Source organism: Taudactylus pleione, unplaced genomic scaffold (genome assembly GCF_031769625.1).
Source record: "Taudactylus pleione unplaced genomic scaffold, aTauple2 ptg000098l, whole genome shotgun sequence".
In the NCBI taxonomy this organism is placed as follows: Eukaryota; Metazoa; Chordata; class Amphibia; order Anura; family Myobatrachidae; genus Taudactylus; species Taudactylus pleione.
Genome location: NW_028284500.1, coordinates 136,538 through 152,327, shown reverse-complemented (window position 1 = coordinate 152,327; position 15,790 = coordinate 136,538). Strand labels below are relative to the sequence as shown.

General features: G+C 45.7%; 1 protein-coding gene across 5 annotated transcripts in view; it reads left to right on the top strand.

Moving 5' to 3' along the window:
• GRID2IP (Grid2 interacting protein) overlaps positions 1-15,790 on the top strand; it is a 153,802-nt gene that overhangs the window by 132,647 nt on the left and 5,365 nt on the right. For all 5 annotated transcript variants that reach the window (XM_088470328.1, XM_088470327.1, XM_088470330.1 and 2 more), the window contains 3 exons: positions 9,091-9,177; positions 12,467-12,596; positions 14,615-14,733. In XM_088470328.1, the coding sequence (XP_088326454.1) occupies positions 9,091-9,177; positions 12,467-12,596; positions 14,615-14,733 (336 nt within the window). The remainder of the gene's footprint in view (positions 1-9,090; positions 9,178-12,466; positions 12,597-14,614; positions 14,734-15,790) is intronic.

Genomic DNA, 15,790 nt, shown 5'->3' with positions numbered 1-15,790 from the left:
ATGATCAGCTCTGTCAGTGTCAGGGCTGCGTGTGGGAGAGGTACTGACTGATTCCAGCCCAGGCTCTGCCTTTGTCTGCATATGACAAATGCCAGCAGCGAGCAGCTAGCCCCTTACAGTGCTGTGAGGCAGCTGCATTGATGTCATGTGTTATTAAAGCACACTATTATTACCAGTCAGGAGGAGAAGGCAGTGATCTGGCTGTTCAACCACCAAACAGGAAATAGGCATATACATGTGCAAATAAAGTAATCCCATGGTTCAGTCAGTGAGCAACCAAATTGCCGAGCATATCTGCCTGATGCTTTCCAGGGAAACCAGAGACCCAATTCATGCATTGATGCAGGTGAGGGTTTCTCGCTGCTTGATTATGTGGAACAATCACTGTTGAGACCGCAAATGGCTTGAGTTTTTCCAAATGTTAGATGTTTAAACAACTTCAGGAAACAAAACGCTACAGGGGCACAATGGTCTTTGTCATGATTATGTTCTTGATCACGAGATTAAGGTTTATTAAGTGTATTTCTTTTAATTACCAGCATGGCGACCTGCAAATGACCCTTGATGTTGATGTCCAGATGCAGGGGTAATTATTTGTCTGAAAAGATGCCATGTGAGAGGGAGGCTGGCAGATTTAGCCCATTAGGACTGCCAGCAAATGATCCAACAGACAGATAATAGTAAAATTACAGGTTCTCAAACATTCCAGGCTTGTCCTCACCAACATGAGGTTGCCTGGGGAGTGTCATTCTTCCATATTTGAGTGACAGCATGCTCTGGATAAAAGACCATAAAACCTAATTGGCATCTAATATAAAATACCATGACGTAAAACTCTGACATTTTGTACAATTCTTGGGAGCCAATCTGACATTGGAAACTGCTCCATCTTCTTGCTTCTTCCCGCAAAAAGATTTGTGTAAGTGAGACTGTTATTTTTTTCCTTTTTGTTTATTAGAAACTTATTTGCCTAAGACTATCTTTGTGTGTCATTCTTATTAATTATTTTTGTATATACGTTAAGCATTTGTGATTATCTTTCACGTCATTTCATAAGATTGGTCTCTGTGATTCTTAATCGGATCCATTTTGCCTGTGGGTTTGGCTAATCCACGCTACATTATCTGTACTACAGGTTATTATTTGGGTAATGATATCTTAATTGTAATTGCGAAGGGAGAAACAAAGTCCATGGTGGCAGACACTGGAAATTAATAGTGAGTGGGAGAGATACTGGGGAGTAAATTTGGTAGACTGACCAGGCTCAAGTGAGCGCAGATCTTGACAAAGTTATGGACAGCGGTTAGAGATTGGAGAATCTTGGAACCGGGTCTGTGACAGTCTTCATGCACATATATAAATGCCGGAATGGTGCAAAATAAAGGATATATTTGCATCATGATTATGTCGTATGTAGTACGTGTTCAGTTTAGGGAGAAGGCAGTAGCCCCTAACGCAGTAGCAACGGGTGACTAATCATTTATACATGGGATGTCCAGCACACTTTATACTGCAATACCCTTTCCACAACTAACAGAACTGTATTCAGTATGTAGGACCCCCACCATTCGCACGGTACTCACCACCATCTCTGGACCAGTGGCCAGTTCCCCAGGATGAGGAGAACTGTAACACTCTGACACCTCAGCACTTTGTTGTGTTAGGAGCACTGAATGATTGGTTGTGTTGCCATCCAATCAAAACTATTTACAAAAATAGTGCTGTAGAGCTGAAATCCTAAATCACCCTTACTCTACCAGCAAGAGAATTGATGCTGGAACCAGTGCTGGGATGGGAGGTGGGGGGAGGGTATACATGATCATGTTTAGCCCCACTGTGCCTGCATTGCTGGGCTGCATACATATACACACATACAAGTCTAGGACCTTATTCCTTTTGCGAGTTGGGGGGGAGGGAGGTAGGCTGAGTCCTGGCAGGCAGGCAGCCAGTGAGAACTGTCAGTTGAGGGAGAAGGTGGGGCCTCCCTCCAGCTGTCATTCATCATTTTTGTTCACTGACACCACCAGGGGGAGATGTGTGTACATTGTCTTGTATACCTGTGCTAGACTGACACCGTACAGGATTATATAACAGATTACTCAACACTGCAAGGAGCCTAATATGGAAATATAGCAGTATAAATGCATTCACTCAGCTACCTAAACTACCACCTAAAATAACAATCATCATCAGCTAAGGACAACAGCGAGCAACTGCAAATCGACTGACTGAAAAATTCAACTTGTGGCTGGAGCTGGCAGGTTAATAAACCATGTCCTGATGAGAGCCCCACACACAGCAGAACGTCAGGTTGTAGTGTATAAAGCCGTGCCTGGCAATGTTTTTTTGGAAGTGTAAATAGCACAGGCAATGGAGCAAGATGACATGGTCAGATTAATCATTCTTCACCATGTTTTTCGCAAATGTCTCCAACCTAAAGACTCTACAGCCCCAAGTGCTTGTTTTCCACAGTGACGGGCCCTATTTATCCTGTAATGTTGTGCGACACGATTTGCTGACATGGCATGGGTGCAGTACTTACGTATAAAGCAAGGTCAGTGCTAATTATTACTCCTATGTTTGGGGTGAGCTCTGCGTTCAGAGGTTCCCTCCCTCTAAGGGTGCGGGAGCAGCTGGTTTGCGCCAGCACTATGCCACTGACTAGGAGTAGAGGAATCGATGGGCTCGCAAGCGGGTCGATGTAGAGGCCCTGCACATGCGCAGCAGCCGCACTGCGCGTGCGCAAGCCCCGAAGCGAGAGAATTACAAAAGGGGCGCCTGTCGATGGTGATTGACACTTCGCACCATTTTGTAGGTGGGGCGGAGGGGTGGCTTGCCAAACGGAGGCGTTCCCGAAGGAACACCTGCCGTTTGGGGTCAGCCCCACCAGTAGTGAGCTTCCACCTCTAATAGAGCCGAAAGCTCACTGGGGCTTGCGGCAGACGAGACCCTACCACAAGGGTCTAGTCGCAAGCCCCAATGGTCGCGATGGTCTTGACCATCGCGACCATCAACCTGGCCGCTCGCTAAAGCTGTGGGTGACCACCCACAGCTTAGCGAGCGGCCAGGAGGCCGGCTCATTTTAGAGATGCGGCCGCCCTCATTCAGAGCGAGCGCTCGCATTTTGCGAGCGTCTCTGAATGAGGTCCTCAGTGTGTGTGGAGAGTGTTAAGCTGGGTACACACTATACGATCTATTGTCCACTATATATCATTCCTACTCGGGTCGGTAACCTCTGCCTTAGCTTCCGCTCTCCCATTGCGTATGTCAGTGATGGGACAGACCTTAGCCAATTATTACATAGATGACAGGTGGATTGTAGCCTGCACCATAGTTTGATGCTGTTGTTATATAATGTTCTGTAAGGGGCCTAAGCTTATATATAATCACAGGTTCATGGGGGATAGGGTTACTCCCCTCAGGATAAGACTGTTACTTGCATATTATTGTATTAATATTACATTATTGTATTAACATTACAGCATAGGTTTTAGAGATATCCTTGCTTGAATCCAGATAGTTAAATCAAATTGATGGAGGTATTAATTAAGTCACCTGTGCTCAAGCGTGGCTATCCTTAAAACCTGGACTGTAATGGCGGAGTTTGTGAGCCTCTGTTCTAGTCAATAGTCAGTCCTCTAGGCACTAAGGTTTTCAGTGTGTAAATACATTTAGGCTCATCTACTACTCGCTTTTTCTTTTGTGGCTGTAGTATAGCTGTTGGAGTTATGTATTTCTTTATTATGAACAGAGTTCCCCGCGCAAAGGATAGGCTGGTGAGCTGCCAATGGTCAAGAGGTGTCCGACGTCTGTTATTTACAGTAAATAGGAATAAATATTAAAGCGTTCAACCCAAACCGTTACAGTCAGTAAGGGAGAAAGCACAAGTGAGTCGTTATAGGTGTAATTCATTGGTATTATAGCCGGTGGGTACATAAAAAGATAAAAGGAGGTAAGAAATAAAATGGTGTTTTATGTTTATCTTGTACCGAATTCAGGGCCGTAGAGAGCCGGGAAGGGGTGTGGCCTAATCGCAAAACCTATTTTTAGTGCCGCAAAGCAGCGCTATGCGATTGGGAGGGGAGCGCTGTGAGACTCAGAACAGCGCAAAACCAGGGAGGGCACGAACAGTGTAATCCTCCCCCCCACACAGGCTACAGCGTGTGCTGGGCTGCTGACAGGTAAGAGGGAGGGGGGGGCGCATCGGACCCGGGCCCCTTCATCAAGCCCAGGCTGGCTAACTAGTACCCGCCTCCCTCCCTCTCGGCGCCCCTGACTGGATGTGACTGTCCTGACTGGTTTGGTACTGTCCTTTCCTCACTGTGCGCATCTTGTGCACTTACCGCAGTAGTGGAACCCCTGCTGTGCTTGTGGATGTGAGTGTGCTTTGTGTAGTTTGTGTTAGATTAGATTGTGTACTAGTTGTTTTATAAAAGTCTGGTGCTTTTTTATATGCAATGTCAGTTTTTGTGTTTAGGATCTTGTTTGTTGCCTTTCAAAGGGTAGTCCAGTATTTATTGACTATCCCTTTAATGTCGTATGGCTAATTGATTGATTGTATTGTGTTATGAAATAGATTTTATCTTCCTTTTTTATTCTGGCGGTGATCCTTATTATGTAGTATTCTTTTCTGTTGATTTTGGCTGTGTGGTGGAATGCTTTTCTGTGTCATAGTGTTTCTCTGTGAATTGTTATTGTACTGTACGCTTCTCCTGGTGTTATGTCATCTTCTTTGAATTGTCCTGATGAAATATTGGCGAGTCAGTGGTGATGGCGACCCCTAGTGGAAAGAATGTAACAGTACATCAGCGGTTCTCAACCTCGACCCACATGTTTTCCCGACAGGTCATGTTTTTAGGATTCCTGTCTGTGGAAGCAGGTGGGATAATTACTGACCCAGCAAAATAGATTAACTCACCTGTGCATGATTACAGAAATTATTAAAGAAATCCACAAAACATGACCTGTTGGAGGTACTTGAGGACTGAAACTGAGACCCCTGGTTTATTAAGTGTTCCGCATTGTATCTGATTGTGTTCTATGAAAAAAATTTCTATGTTGGTTTTACAGAAATGAGCAATGAATTTAAGGTAGTTTTTCTCCATGTGATCTTTGAATCTTTGCTTTGCTAAGTTCCTTTCCCTATAAATATTTTGGTGCCTATTCATTATCAAGCCTCCCATCAATTAAGTATCCAGCTTCCCGTGAGTTGCGGCAGTGAATACCAAAGTACCGGAGCAATTCAGCAATGCTCCCATGCCAGGACAGCTGCTTCAAAAAGCACCTGTCCCACAATCCCTAGCACCTCCACTTTCAAAGCTAATAAGTAGCTGCAAATATATACACTGGCAGGCAGCTGCAAACATTTACACTGACAGGTAGCTGCAAACGTTTACACTGACAGGCAGCTGCAAATATTTACACTGACAGGCAGCTGCAAACGTTTACACTGACAGGCAGCTGCAAATGTTTACACTGACAGGCAGCTGCAAACTTTTACACTGACAGGCAGCTGCAAATGTTTACACTGACAGGCAGCTGCAAACGTTTACACTGACAGGCAGCTGCAAACGTTTACACTGACAGGCAGCTGCAAACGTTTACACTGACAGGCAGCTGCAAACGTTTACACTGACAGGCAGCTGCAAACGTTTACACTGACAGGCAGCTGCAAACGTTTACACTGACAGGCAGCTGCAAACGTTTACACTGACAGGCAGCTGCAAACGTTTACACTGACAGGCAGCATAAGTGTGAATTTATGAGCACAGAGAGGATGAGGAGGCGGTACAGATCAGTCCTTGCACTCCGGAGCTCCATCCAAATTGAAGGAGTAGAGCTGCTCCAGAAACTAACGCCATCTAAAGATAGCATCAGTTCCCGCAATCAAGCCTCGCTTGATGAATATGTGGTGGCCACATCGGTGCAGTAATGACGAATTTATATTTTATACCTAAATTCCGTGTCTGACACGGAATTTAGCCGGCGCCGACTCAGGAAATTCCAGAGTCAGCCCCAGCTCTTCTGGTGTGGAAGTGGACGCTTGGAGATGACATAATCTCCAAGCACCATGAAGCCGGCAATCCGCCGGCTTGCGGTTCGCTCCAAGTCATCGTGACCCGGATCACGCCGTTTACACTGCAGGGCTTCACAGGTCATTCCCATGTTAAACCGTGCAAGTTACCTGGGTTGGATTGCCGGGTCACTCGACCCGGGGATCCAACCTTGTCCCCTTTTACACCAAGGAGCTACCCGGGTTAACCCTGCAATAACCCGGGTTTTAGCGATGGTGTAAAAGGGGTATTAGGTGCATAGCTCATTAAATTCTTGTACTTCATTGCACTCTAGAGGCCTATTGGATCCACAGATTAAATCACTGAAGGACTAGAACTCAGAGGTATTCATCTGAATCCTTAGTAAATCTGGTGGTTTCTATATTTTTAATGGGGAAGAATTGAGAAAGCATTTTCTGTACTAAAGTGTGATTTGTTTTTTTAAATTTTGCAGCAATTTGGAGCTTAGTAAATTGTCGGGACGTGAACCTATAAGGAAAACACTCCAATCCACCTATGTCCGCTCTTTATTATTGATTTTCACATACTGCAATGTGTTTTTAAAAGTATACCTGTCGTCTCCAAACAAAGGAGGCAGCCATTTAGGTGCTGAACCCATATTTATGAGATTGCAGCCTCTTCATTCACTAGGGACTAGTGACATCACTGAGGCACGGGCCAATGGTTTCTGATGACAAAATGGCTGCCTCTGCCGTGTGTAAGGTTTCAGGTCCATTTTAATCAGCCTGCTACAGTGCCATTTGGGCCTGTTCCTTTACGCCTTGTTTTAATAATGGTGGTAATTCTTAGTAACAAGCCACATTGTGCCCATTATATGCCCCGCTGTGGGCAGTCTCTTCATCTCCATCTGGGCTCTCAGCCGAGGCTTTCGTGCTGCACTGTGAAATAATTCATAACGGGCAGGAATCTTGCTGAGCACACACTAGAAGACAGGGGCAGGCAGGTAACAATTAACCTAGAGAGTGTGCAGGGAGGGGGGAGAGTCCGTGGAAAAGTTCCTGTGTAATGAGTCCTGAAGTCAGCATATTCTGAGTGAGAGCCAACACCTCCTCCTGTCACCTCTCCTGATGCAGACGACCAGTAGCTCCTGTACACCACGCTCCACACACTTCCTGCGGCATCACAAGGGGAAGAGAGATTTCACTTAGGAGGAATGGTCATAAAAAAAAATCCCTGTGTTGTTTTAGAAACCTCTCTCGCGTTACGTCCTGTATGATGCTTGGTGGTGATCAGTAGAATAACTCAGATTGAGGTAGTAACGGGGAGGCTAGGGGCGATTTATCATTGTTGTTTGTTAATGCAAATACAATTTAGCCAGATATCTGGACAGTAGTGATCAATCAACCATGTATGACATATCAGGGCCTGATTTAGAGGAGTGCTGGTGTTTGCGCAGTTGAGCGATGATTTTTGGGGTAATGCGAATGCACCAAAAGTACTGAAAACCCTTACTGTGTATGCGGTCCGCTGAGTGTGTGCTTCTGCGTGCAGTAGCGCTGGCATTAGGAATGGAGAGGCAAGATCATGGGCGTTCCTGGGTGGCGACTGGGAGGTGGCCTGAAGTGAATGCAACAATAAGGCTGTCTGAGGGGCGTGTTATGGGAGTATCTGAGGGGCGTGTTATGGGAGTGTTGGGGTGTGTTATGGGAGTGTCGGGGGCGTGTTATGGGAGTGTCTGAGGGGCATGTTATGGGAGTGTTGGGGTGTGTTATGGGAGTGTCTGAGGGGCGTGTTAAGGGAGTGTCGGGGGCATGTCAGTAAAGGCGGCTGTGTTCTCAGACACAGAGCCACAGCCACAGAGGCCAAGTTCGAATTTCAGGAGGAGACACTGAGCCTGCCGTAGGCTGGTGCGAGGATAGATGGTGCACGTGATGGTGCTCCCATGTTGGTGTGTTCAGAGCCACTGGCGGAGTTGCACCACCCAGGGGCAGTGAAAGTGGATGTCCAAGGGCTTGCACTGTTCGCCGTACGTTAGTGCACAAGGGGAAGGCTGATTAGCATTTGTATACTACCGCTGGTGTGACTCCAAAATGTAGCAACTGCGGCTGCAATAGCGTCTAAATCTAAATCATACAGTGACCTTACTATGGAACATTTTGAGGATTTCTAAAGCAACCATAAGGTTTATAAAAAGTGATTTAATAATAATAATTAATATCAAGTAAAAGGGTTTATCTTGGTTTTCTCACATACTGTAAGATTCCACGGTTTTCAAATAAAGTAGAACAACACCATCAGGTAGATGTCAATGTTTCAGGTGTATTTATTTACACCTTTTGTCAGGACAAAGAATACAAGAAACTCTGACCTCTTATATATCACCCAGTGTAATCCCGGAGCCTCCACCGTCCCGTGCACGCACTCGGGCGCACTTCCATTACGTCATGCGCACCGCCGGCGGCAAAGGAAAGGGGGAGGGCCCGGTAACCATAGTGACATGTATATACAACCAACACCAAATACAATTACAATAGAAAAACTAAGCATACAAATCAAATCTCCATGTCATAGGGACATGTATGTATGTATAACAAGCACCACCTATACAGAACAATAACATGAAAACAATTTATAAAGAATGAAATATAACAGCCTGATTGTAATAATTATCGGCAGGAGGGCCAGCTACTAAACGGCTACCCACCCTATCACATAGCCGATACAATAAAATTAAAAGTATCTCTAAACAACTAACCTGTATACTGGAAATATATATCATAGTTATCTATAGAAAAACACACACACACACATATATATAAATATATATATATATATATATATATATATATATATACATACACATGTAGTACTTAGAAAAGTAGGCACTCAAGGATCTTTAAAAAAAAAAAATAATTATCTTATGGAAACACATTTTGGCCAAGGACATTACATCACAGTTAATAAGAGGTTCCTGCTGAAAATTAGCACTGCAAACATACAAACATACATACATACATACATACATACATACATTGGGAGAATGAACCTGGGATCTGATACCTGTCTGTCTGTGCAGTTTGTTTTAGCCATGGGGAACTATCTGAATGATGGACAGCCCAAAACTAACAGGACAACTGGATTCAAGATCAACTTCCTCACCGAGGTATGTCCCAAACCGTATGTCCGGTAACACGTGGTCTTTTCTGATGATGAAAACGTTTGTTCTGTGTTAAATACAAAACCTTTGTATGTAAATGGGTGTAATGATAGTCCAGCATTCCTAGTCACGTAGGGGGATCTGTCTCAGGGGGTAACAACAGTTTAATGAGGATAGTTTAACCTTCTACACAAATTAGAATTAGATTTATACGCAACTCTTACAGTGATTAACCATGTGCATATTAGAAAACAAACTATAGCTGGTATGTGTAGCAGAAAATGCGGATTTTGGCGTCTGCATGGGCATAACTGTGCAGGCTATGTTAAGGGTATAAACATGTAACTTGCCATTTTTGGACTTGAAGGATGTCCAGGGAAATTACCTGACAGCTGGCCAGATCCTTGCTAACACCAGTCATAAAAAGCCCTGTGTCCTGTTTAGGGACGGAGATCAAAGAATTGTAGTTAATACCAACAGACAGTCAGGCTACAGAGGTGTATGTTTAATTACTTAATATGTGTGCATGTTTATTGACCTAAGCCCACTTCTCAAACTTCCGAAAGGGCTGAAAGGTAATTAAGAACCCCTGCCCAAATGACAGAGAGACCCTGGAGCCCCAGCCACAGTGACAATGGTTCAAATCACCCAGGCAGGGGCGCCGAGAGGGGGGGGGGGGAGCGGGTACAGATTACCCGGGCCCGGGCTTCCTGAGGGGCCCGGCGGGGGCACGGGTCCGGCGCCGCTCCCCCTCCCTCGCAGCAGCCCAGCACACAGCGTGTGCTGAGCTGCAGTGGAGACTGCTCGTGGCTGCTGAGCAGCAGCCACAGCGGTCTCCTAAGCCTGTGGGGGGAGCGATCACACTGATCGCGCCCCCCCTGGCTTTGCGCCGGGCTGAAGGGGCTCAGGGCGCCCCCTCTCCCCAGTGCGCGGCGCTGCATATCTTTCTTTTTTTCCGGGAAGGGGGTGTGGCCACGCCTCCCGTGATTAGGCCACGCCCCCTATTACCCAGGCCTGCTGCAGCTCTCAGCGGGCCTGCACCCAGGGAGGGGGATTTGGGGGGATGCAGGAGAGCAGGATAAAACTGTGATACACCTGTAGTGCAGTGTTCATTTCTGAGTGGCGGTCGTGAGGTACAGATTGATCCGGAGTTTGTCATTGGGACTACCTCGTCCAGAACCACCTAAGTCAAACTGTGTGGTTTGTTTCTTCCCTTTTATTTTATTTCTTGGAATTGTGAGTAATTTGTGTGAACCCATATTAATCTTGTAACTTTTTGTAACTAAGCTTTGAAGATATTCTTGAATTAAAACATTAATTCTAGTTCTGGAAGTGTGCATAACCGTATAGCAGGTAAAAGCAAAGGTTTACTCTGTATTTAATACTAAAGTTCCTCTTTGCTGATGGCAGTTGTTTGGTTTATTTAACCACGCGTGCTCAAGTAACCAATATAAGTCACGGGCGGCGATTCTCAGAGAGTATCTGGAGAGATCGGCCGGCGGTCCGTGACAGTATGCTTACCATAGGGCATTATAGAAATGATCTTTATAAAGCCACAACTATTTTTGATATGTGCACAGATTACTCTGGGCTATTCATTGGGGCTAGAAGAAATGATGGTTCTATCAGCAACACAGGGAAGGGTTCTTTACAGTAAAGGTAGAAAATGTGCTGAGATGGCTGAGGCTGGATATGATTTGTAGTACTGCCATTATACAGATTAGGTAGGATTGTGTTTTGGATAGTCTTTAGCCAGATAAGAATGTGATGCTTGGCTGAGCAAGAAACATATTCCCACTTTCCTCCATTGAGATGAACGGAAGCAGCTTCAGTAGTGGTTCAGAACATTTGTATAAGTGCATTAGCATTCTGTTTGCAGGGGGCGGCGTGGCGTTGGCATTACATGCACATCAGATTCGGGGCCTGATTCAGCAAGGAACGCACAGGAGAGAATGCACACACTTGGCTGATGTTTTGCTCTGCGCATGCGTATGAATCACATTGTGCATGCGCAAACTAGTCAGTGCGATCGGGTTAGGGTACGCAGACTACACGCAGTGTGTACGCAGACACTTCCGATATTGATTGACAGGAAGTGCCGTTTGTGGGTGGTGACTGGGGGTGGTCAGGCGAATGCAGACGTTATAACGCCGTTATAGGGGCGTGCATAATGAAGGCAGTGCGGCGGCATACGCAGCCATACCGTAAGCTGTACACAGGAAGCAGACAAAATCTTGCGGCAGGTCAGGTCACCCACTATTGTGTGTATGGGTCCGATGGTTCTTGATGTTACCGATGTTTACGCTATCTTGCGTACTGATCAGGCTGTGAGTAAAGAGAGATGGGCGTCTTAATATAGGGCTGGGCGTCTGCATCTTTTGTTGCGGCCTCCGTGCGTATGCATTGATTAGCATATTCTCGCCGCGGACAGGTGCGTGCGTCTGCTGGCGTGCGTTCCTGGCTGAGTCAGGCCCTCAGTCCACACAAATCTGTACTAACAGTCCTCGCTCTTCCAGGCAGAGCAGGGAGGGCTTATTCAGGAGGCGCTCTTACTAAGCTGGTTTAGCCTTTATCATGCTTGCTGCTTTAAAAATACGAGCATACTTGCATGTACTACCGCAGCGGTGCTGGCTCGCAGTCTATTACATTTAGACCCAGATGTCGTAAGACTGCCGCTTTGAATGGGAAGCCGACTGCCTAAATACCGGCAGCCGGCTTCCCGACTGTCATATCCCGGCAAGGGTGAAATGCCGGGCGTCTAGATGTAGACGCCTGGCATTTCCCCGACGCCGGGAGACCGGCGCCTGGCATCCCGATCGTAGTGATGCCGGGCGCTGCGAGCGGACAGCTGCGGGGGGGGGAGGGTTAGGTTTAGGGCTCCCGGGGGGGACTTAGGGTTAGGCACCCCCCCGGGAGGGTTAGGCTAGGGGGGAGGGAGGGTTAGGGTCAGGCACCCCCGGGGGGGACTTAGGGTTAGGCAGCGGGGAAGGGGGTGGTTAGGGTTAGGCACTTAGAGGGGGTATTAGGGTTAGGCACTTGGGGGCAGGTTAGGGTTAGGCACCCCTAAGGAGGGTTAGGGTTAGGAGGGTTAGGTTAGTAGATACTCACCTATCAACGATCGGGATTTACAGCACTGTCCGGCTTCCGCTGCCGGGATCTCTGCTGATGTTGGGCTGCCGCTGCCGGGAATCGAACCGTGCGGCTGGCGGTATTTCATACCAATTCCCTTTGAACTGATCTTACCTGTGATATATGTTTGGCATATCTCCCCCAACTAAGCCGATTTCTTTTACAGCTCAATACCACAAAGACAGTGGATGGAAAATTCACATTTTTGCACATACTCGCCAAATCCCTCATCCAGCATTTTCCTGAGCTGCTAAGCTTTGCCAAGGATCTCCCCACTGTGCCTCTCGCTGCCAAAGGTAACCTGTTCTCTGCGCTCTATTGTATTATATTTCTGGATGCTATGCTACATCACGGCCTAGCCGCCAACTTGCGTCTAATTTCCAGGAACGGTTCCAGGTTTTGTCCTGGAAATGTCTCTATCTTCTTCTGTTGATCATCTGGACAGCACAGTCCCTGATACTTTGCACACTAAAATGCAGTTCTCACTGTCCAATCATATATTCCTTACTAATGATTGTTTATCGAATAGGATCATAGAAAATGTGAATAAATATCATTATAACCAGTAAAGATAATATGATGGTGATTATAGTCCACATATGTCTACATTGACATATACTGTATAATCTGCTGAGATTCACCAGTTTAGCTCTAGTGTCCCGGAAAATTAGTTATAGATAGTGGCAGCTCTGTCACAGGAGACTTCAGTGTTGGTTTTAGGGTCTGCATACACATACCAGGCCCAGGGGAGAGAAGACAGTGCTCCCTCTTGTAGGAACAATATAACAATATATGCTGGTAATACTCAACCACTTTAAAGCATACATGCCTACCCTCCCGGTTTTCGCGGGAGGCTCACGATTTTTCGGGTAACCCCCCGCACCCCCGGAAGGGTAGGCATTTCTCCCGCAATCTGCCCACTTCCTAGTGAAGTGGGCAGAATGAGAATACCCGCGGCGATCGCGGGTCTCCGTGAAGGGGGCGGGGCTTAAGATGTGATTCTGCGTGAATCACAGCATTTGGCCCCGCCCCCTATGTAAATTTTACCCAATCGCGGCAGTTTTACCGCGAGGGGGCGGGGCTTAATGACGCAAATCATTAGGCCTCGCCCCCATCGGCCCCCTGCTGCTTCTCTTACCCGGGCTTCTCCCGGGAAGAGATTATAAAAGGTAGGTAAGCATGCTTTAAAGTAGAGATGTGCAGGCTCGGTTCGGATTTTCCTGTGAAGTTCTTATTTTTCCCGCCAAAAACTGGGTCTCAGAAAGAGGCAGAACGTCATCTTGTATGGACAAACATCATCTTTCATGAACAAAAAGTCCATGAAAGATGACGTTTTGCCTCTATCTGAGACCCAATTTTTGACAGGAAAAATCCGAACTTGGCGGGAAATTCCGAACCGAGCCGGCACATCTCTACTTTAAAGTGGTGTCTGAGTGATTTGTCCCTATGATATCGTGTAAACATTGTGATATATTTGCCTAGATTTGGAGATTAGTGTCATAAAGTGACATTGATCATAGTACAATTCACAAACCATATAGCTCCCTTTCTGCAATGCATCATGGTTTCTCCACGATGCCAGATTGATTCTTGTGCTGACTCTTAAACGAGGCACAAAGTATGGTTCCAGCAAGTTCCATGCTGCATTCCTCACTCCTCCATCTTAATTACTGGCACTAGTAATTACACTGCCCATAATGCACCCAGAGGTGGGCTTAGCAAGTATGGTCACCACCCATTTAGTGGCCCCTGCATTCGTCACACTCACTACAGAAAACACCTAACCTCTTGCACAGATCTGTTTCCGTTTTGTTTCTATTATTTTAAAAGAAAGAATATATTTATTTGGCAAAGAGAACAGTGTCTGAAAGCTTTTATACATCTCCTGGAAGTCCCAGATGACCTCTAATTTTCACTATAATTTTGTTTAGTTGGTTCCTTATAATAAACAAGTGTTCCTAATAAACACTGATGTGATGATATCAGAAGTCACTAATGTAAGCGATGACATCAGATCTCCGTCTATATATATTATTTACAGGGATTTATATACATACTATATTATCATCACTTGTGTAATATTAGGGTATCAGAAGTTTCCCCCAACTCTTTCTAATGTGTTAATGGATACATAACAGATAGTTGATCTATAATATATAATGTTTTGATTTGCGATGACTGTGTTAGGTAACAGGGTTTTTATTTTTTGGCAGGAGCAGCACCTAGTTAGAGGATTATTGTGTAGCTACCGGTCTATTAGGATGTTTGACCAGTGACCTGTGTGATGTATGTACAACTTGTCTTTCCTCCCCAGTAAATCAGAGGTCGCTCACTGCTGACCTTAGTGACCTACATGTGACCATTCAGGAGATAAAAAACGCCTGCAGCCGAATGAGCAGCTCCACCCAGGACAAGTTCCCCCTCACAATGAGTGTATCCTCTTCCACAGACATTGTGTAAGGGAGCAATTGGATTATGCTGACCTGAAGTTCTTGTCTCACTCTCTAGTAAGAGGTTGCATCAGCGTTCCAATATGCTAGAAGACAATTGTGGTGGTAAATACATATTACATTGCTAGAGAGAGTCAGAGCATCCGTGTGATGCAGGCGTTTTTAGATGGTTGTCACTTTTCGATAATCCTGCTAGTTTGGTGCCATCATGTAACAGTCCTGTAATAAGTCACTCACTGAGTTACTGGTCCAAACACACTGACATCATAGAGAGGAAAGGGCCTCATGTATAAAGCACACTGGTTTTGTACCTGTGCACCTGGGTGGTCTGGCCTGCACACATTTAAAATCGCACTTACTCTTGGCTCTCGCTAACTAGAAGTAGGCCTAGATCACAAGTCCAACCTTTGCCCCCTTTAGAATCATGCCCGTTATGTAATGAAACTTTTATGTTTTCTTACTACAATACTGCTCCGTTTAGGCTTATTTATGTCTTTAATTAACCATGAGAGAGAGTGGATTCTCACCCCCTCTTTCTTTAGCTAATTTTTCTGAGCACCTACCTCATACTAAGAAACGCTCTCATTCTGCCCAAGTCCGATGACCATCGGTTGGTGTAGTTTAATGTACAGGCAACAGTTAAGCAGAGTCGCTCCAAAACAATCTTTCTACCATTAATTATCATTATTATTATTATTAGCCTTTATTTATATGGCGCCACAAGGGTTCCGTAACGCCTTACAATGTACATAAACAAATGAGCACACAAGAAAACAGTTATTAACAGTACAAACAATGCAGGACAGATACATGATTAATACATTGCTGCATAACACTGAGATAAGCAGCATGGTGTCGGCAACCAAGGGTGGGGTACTGTTGTATATAAAAGTATAATTAAGTGAAGGAGAAGCACATGAGGGAAGAGGGCCCTGCTCATGAGAGCTTACATTCTAAGGGGAGGAGGCAGACAGGCAGGGGTGACACAGATTGCCTAGATACAAAGGTGACAGTAATATAACATTTATGGAAAGGTTAGT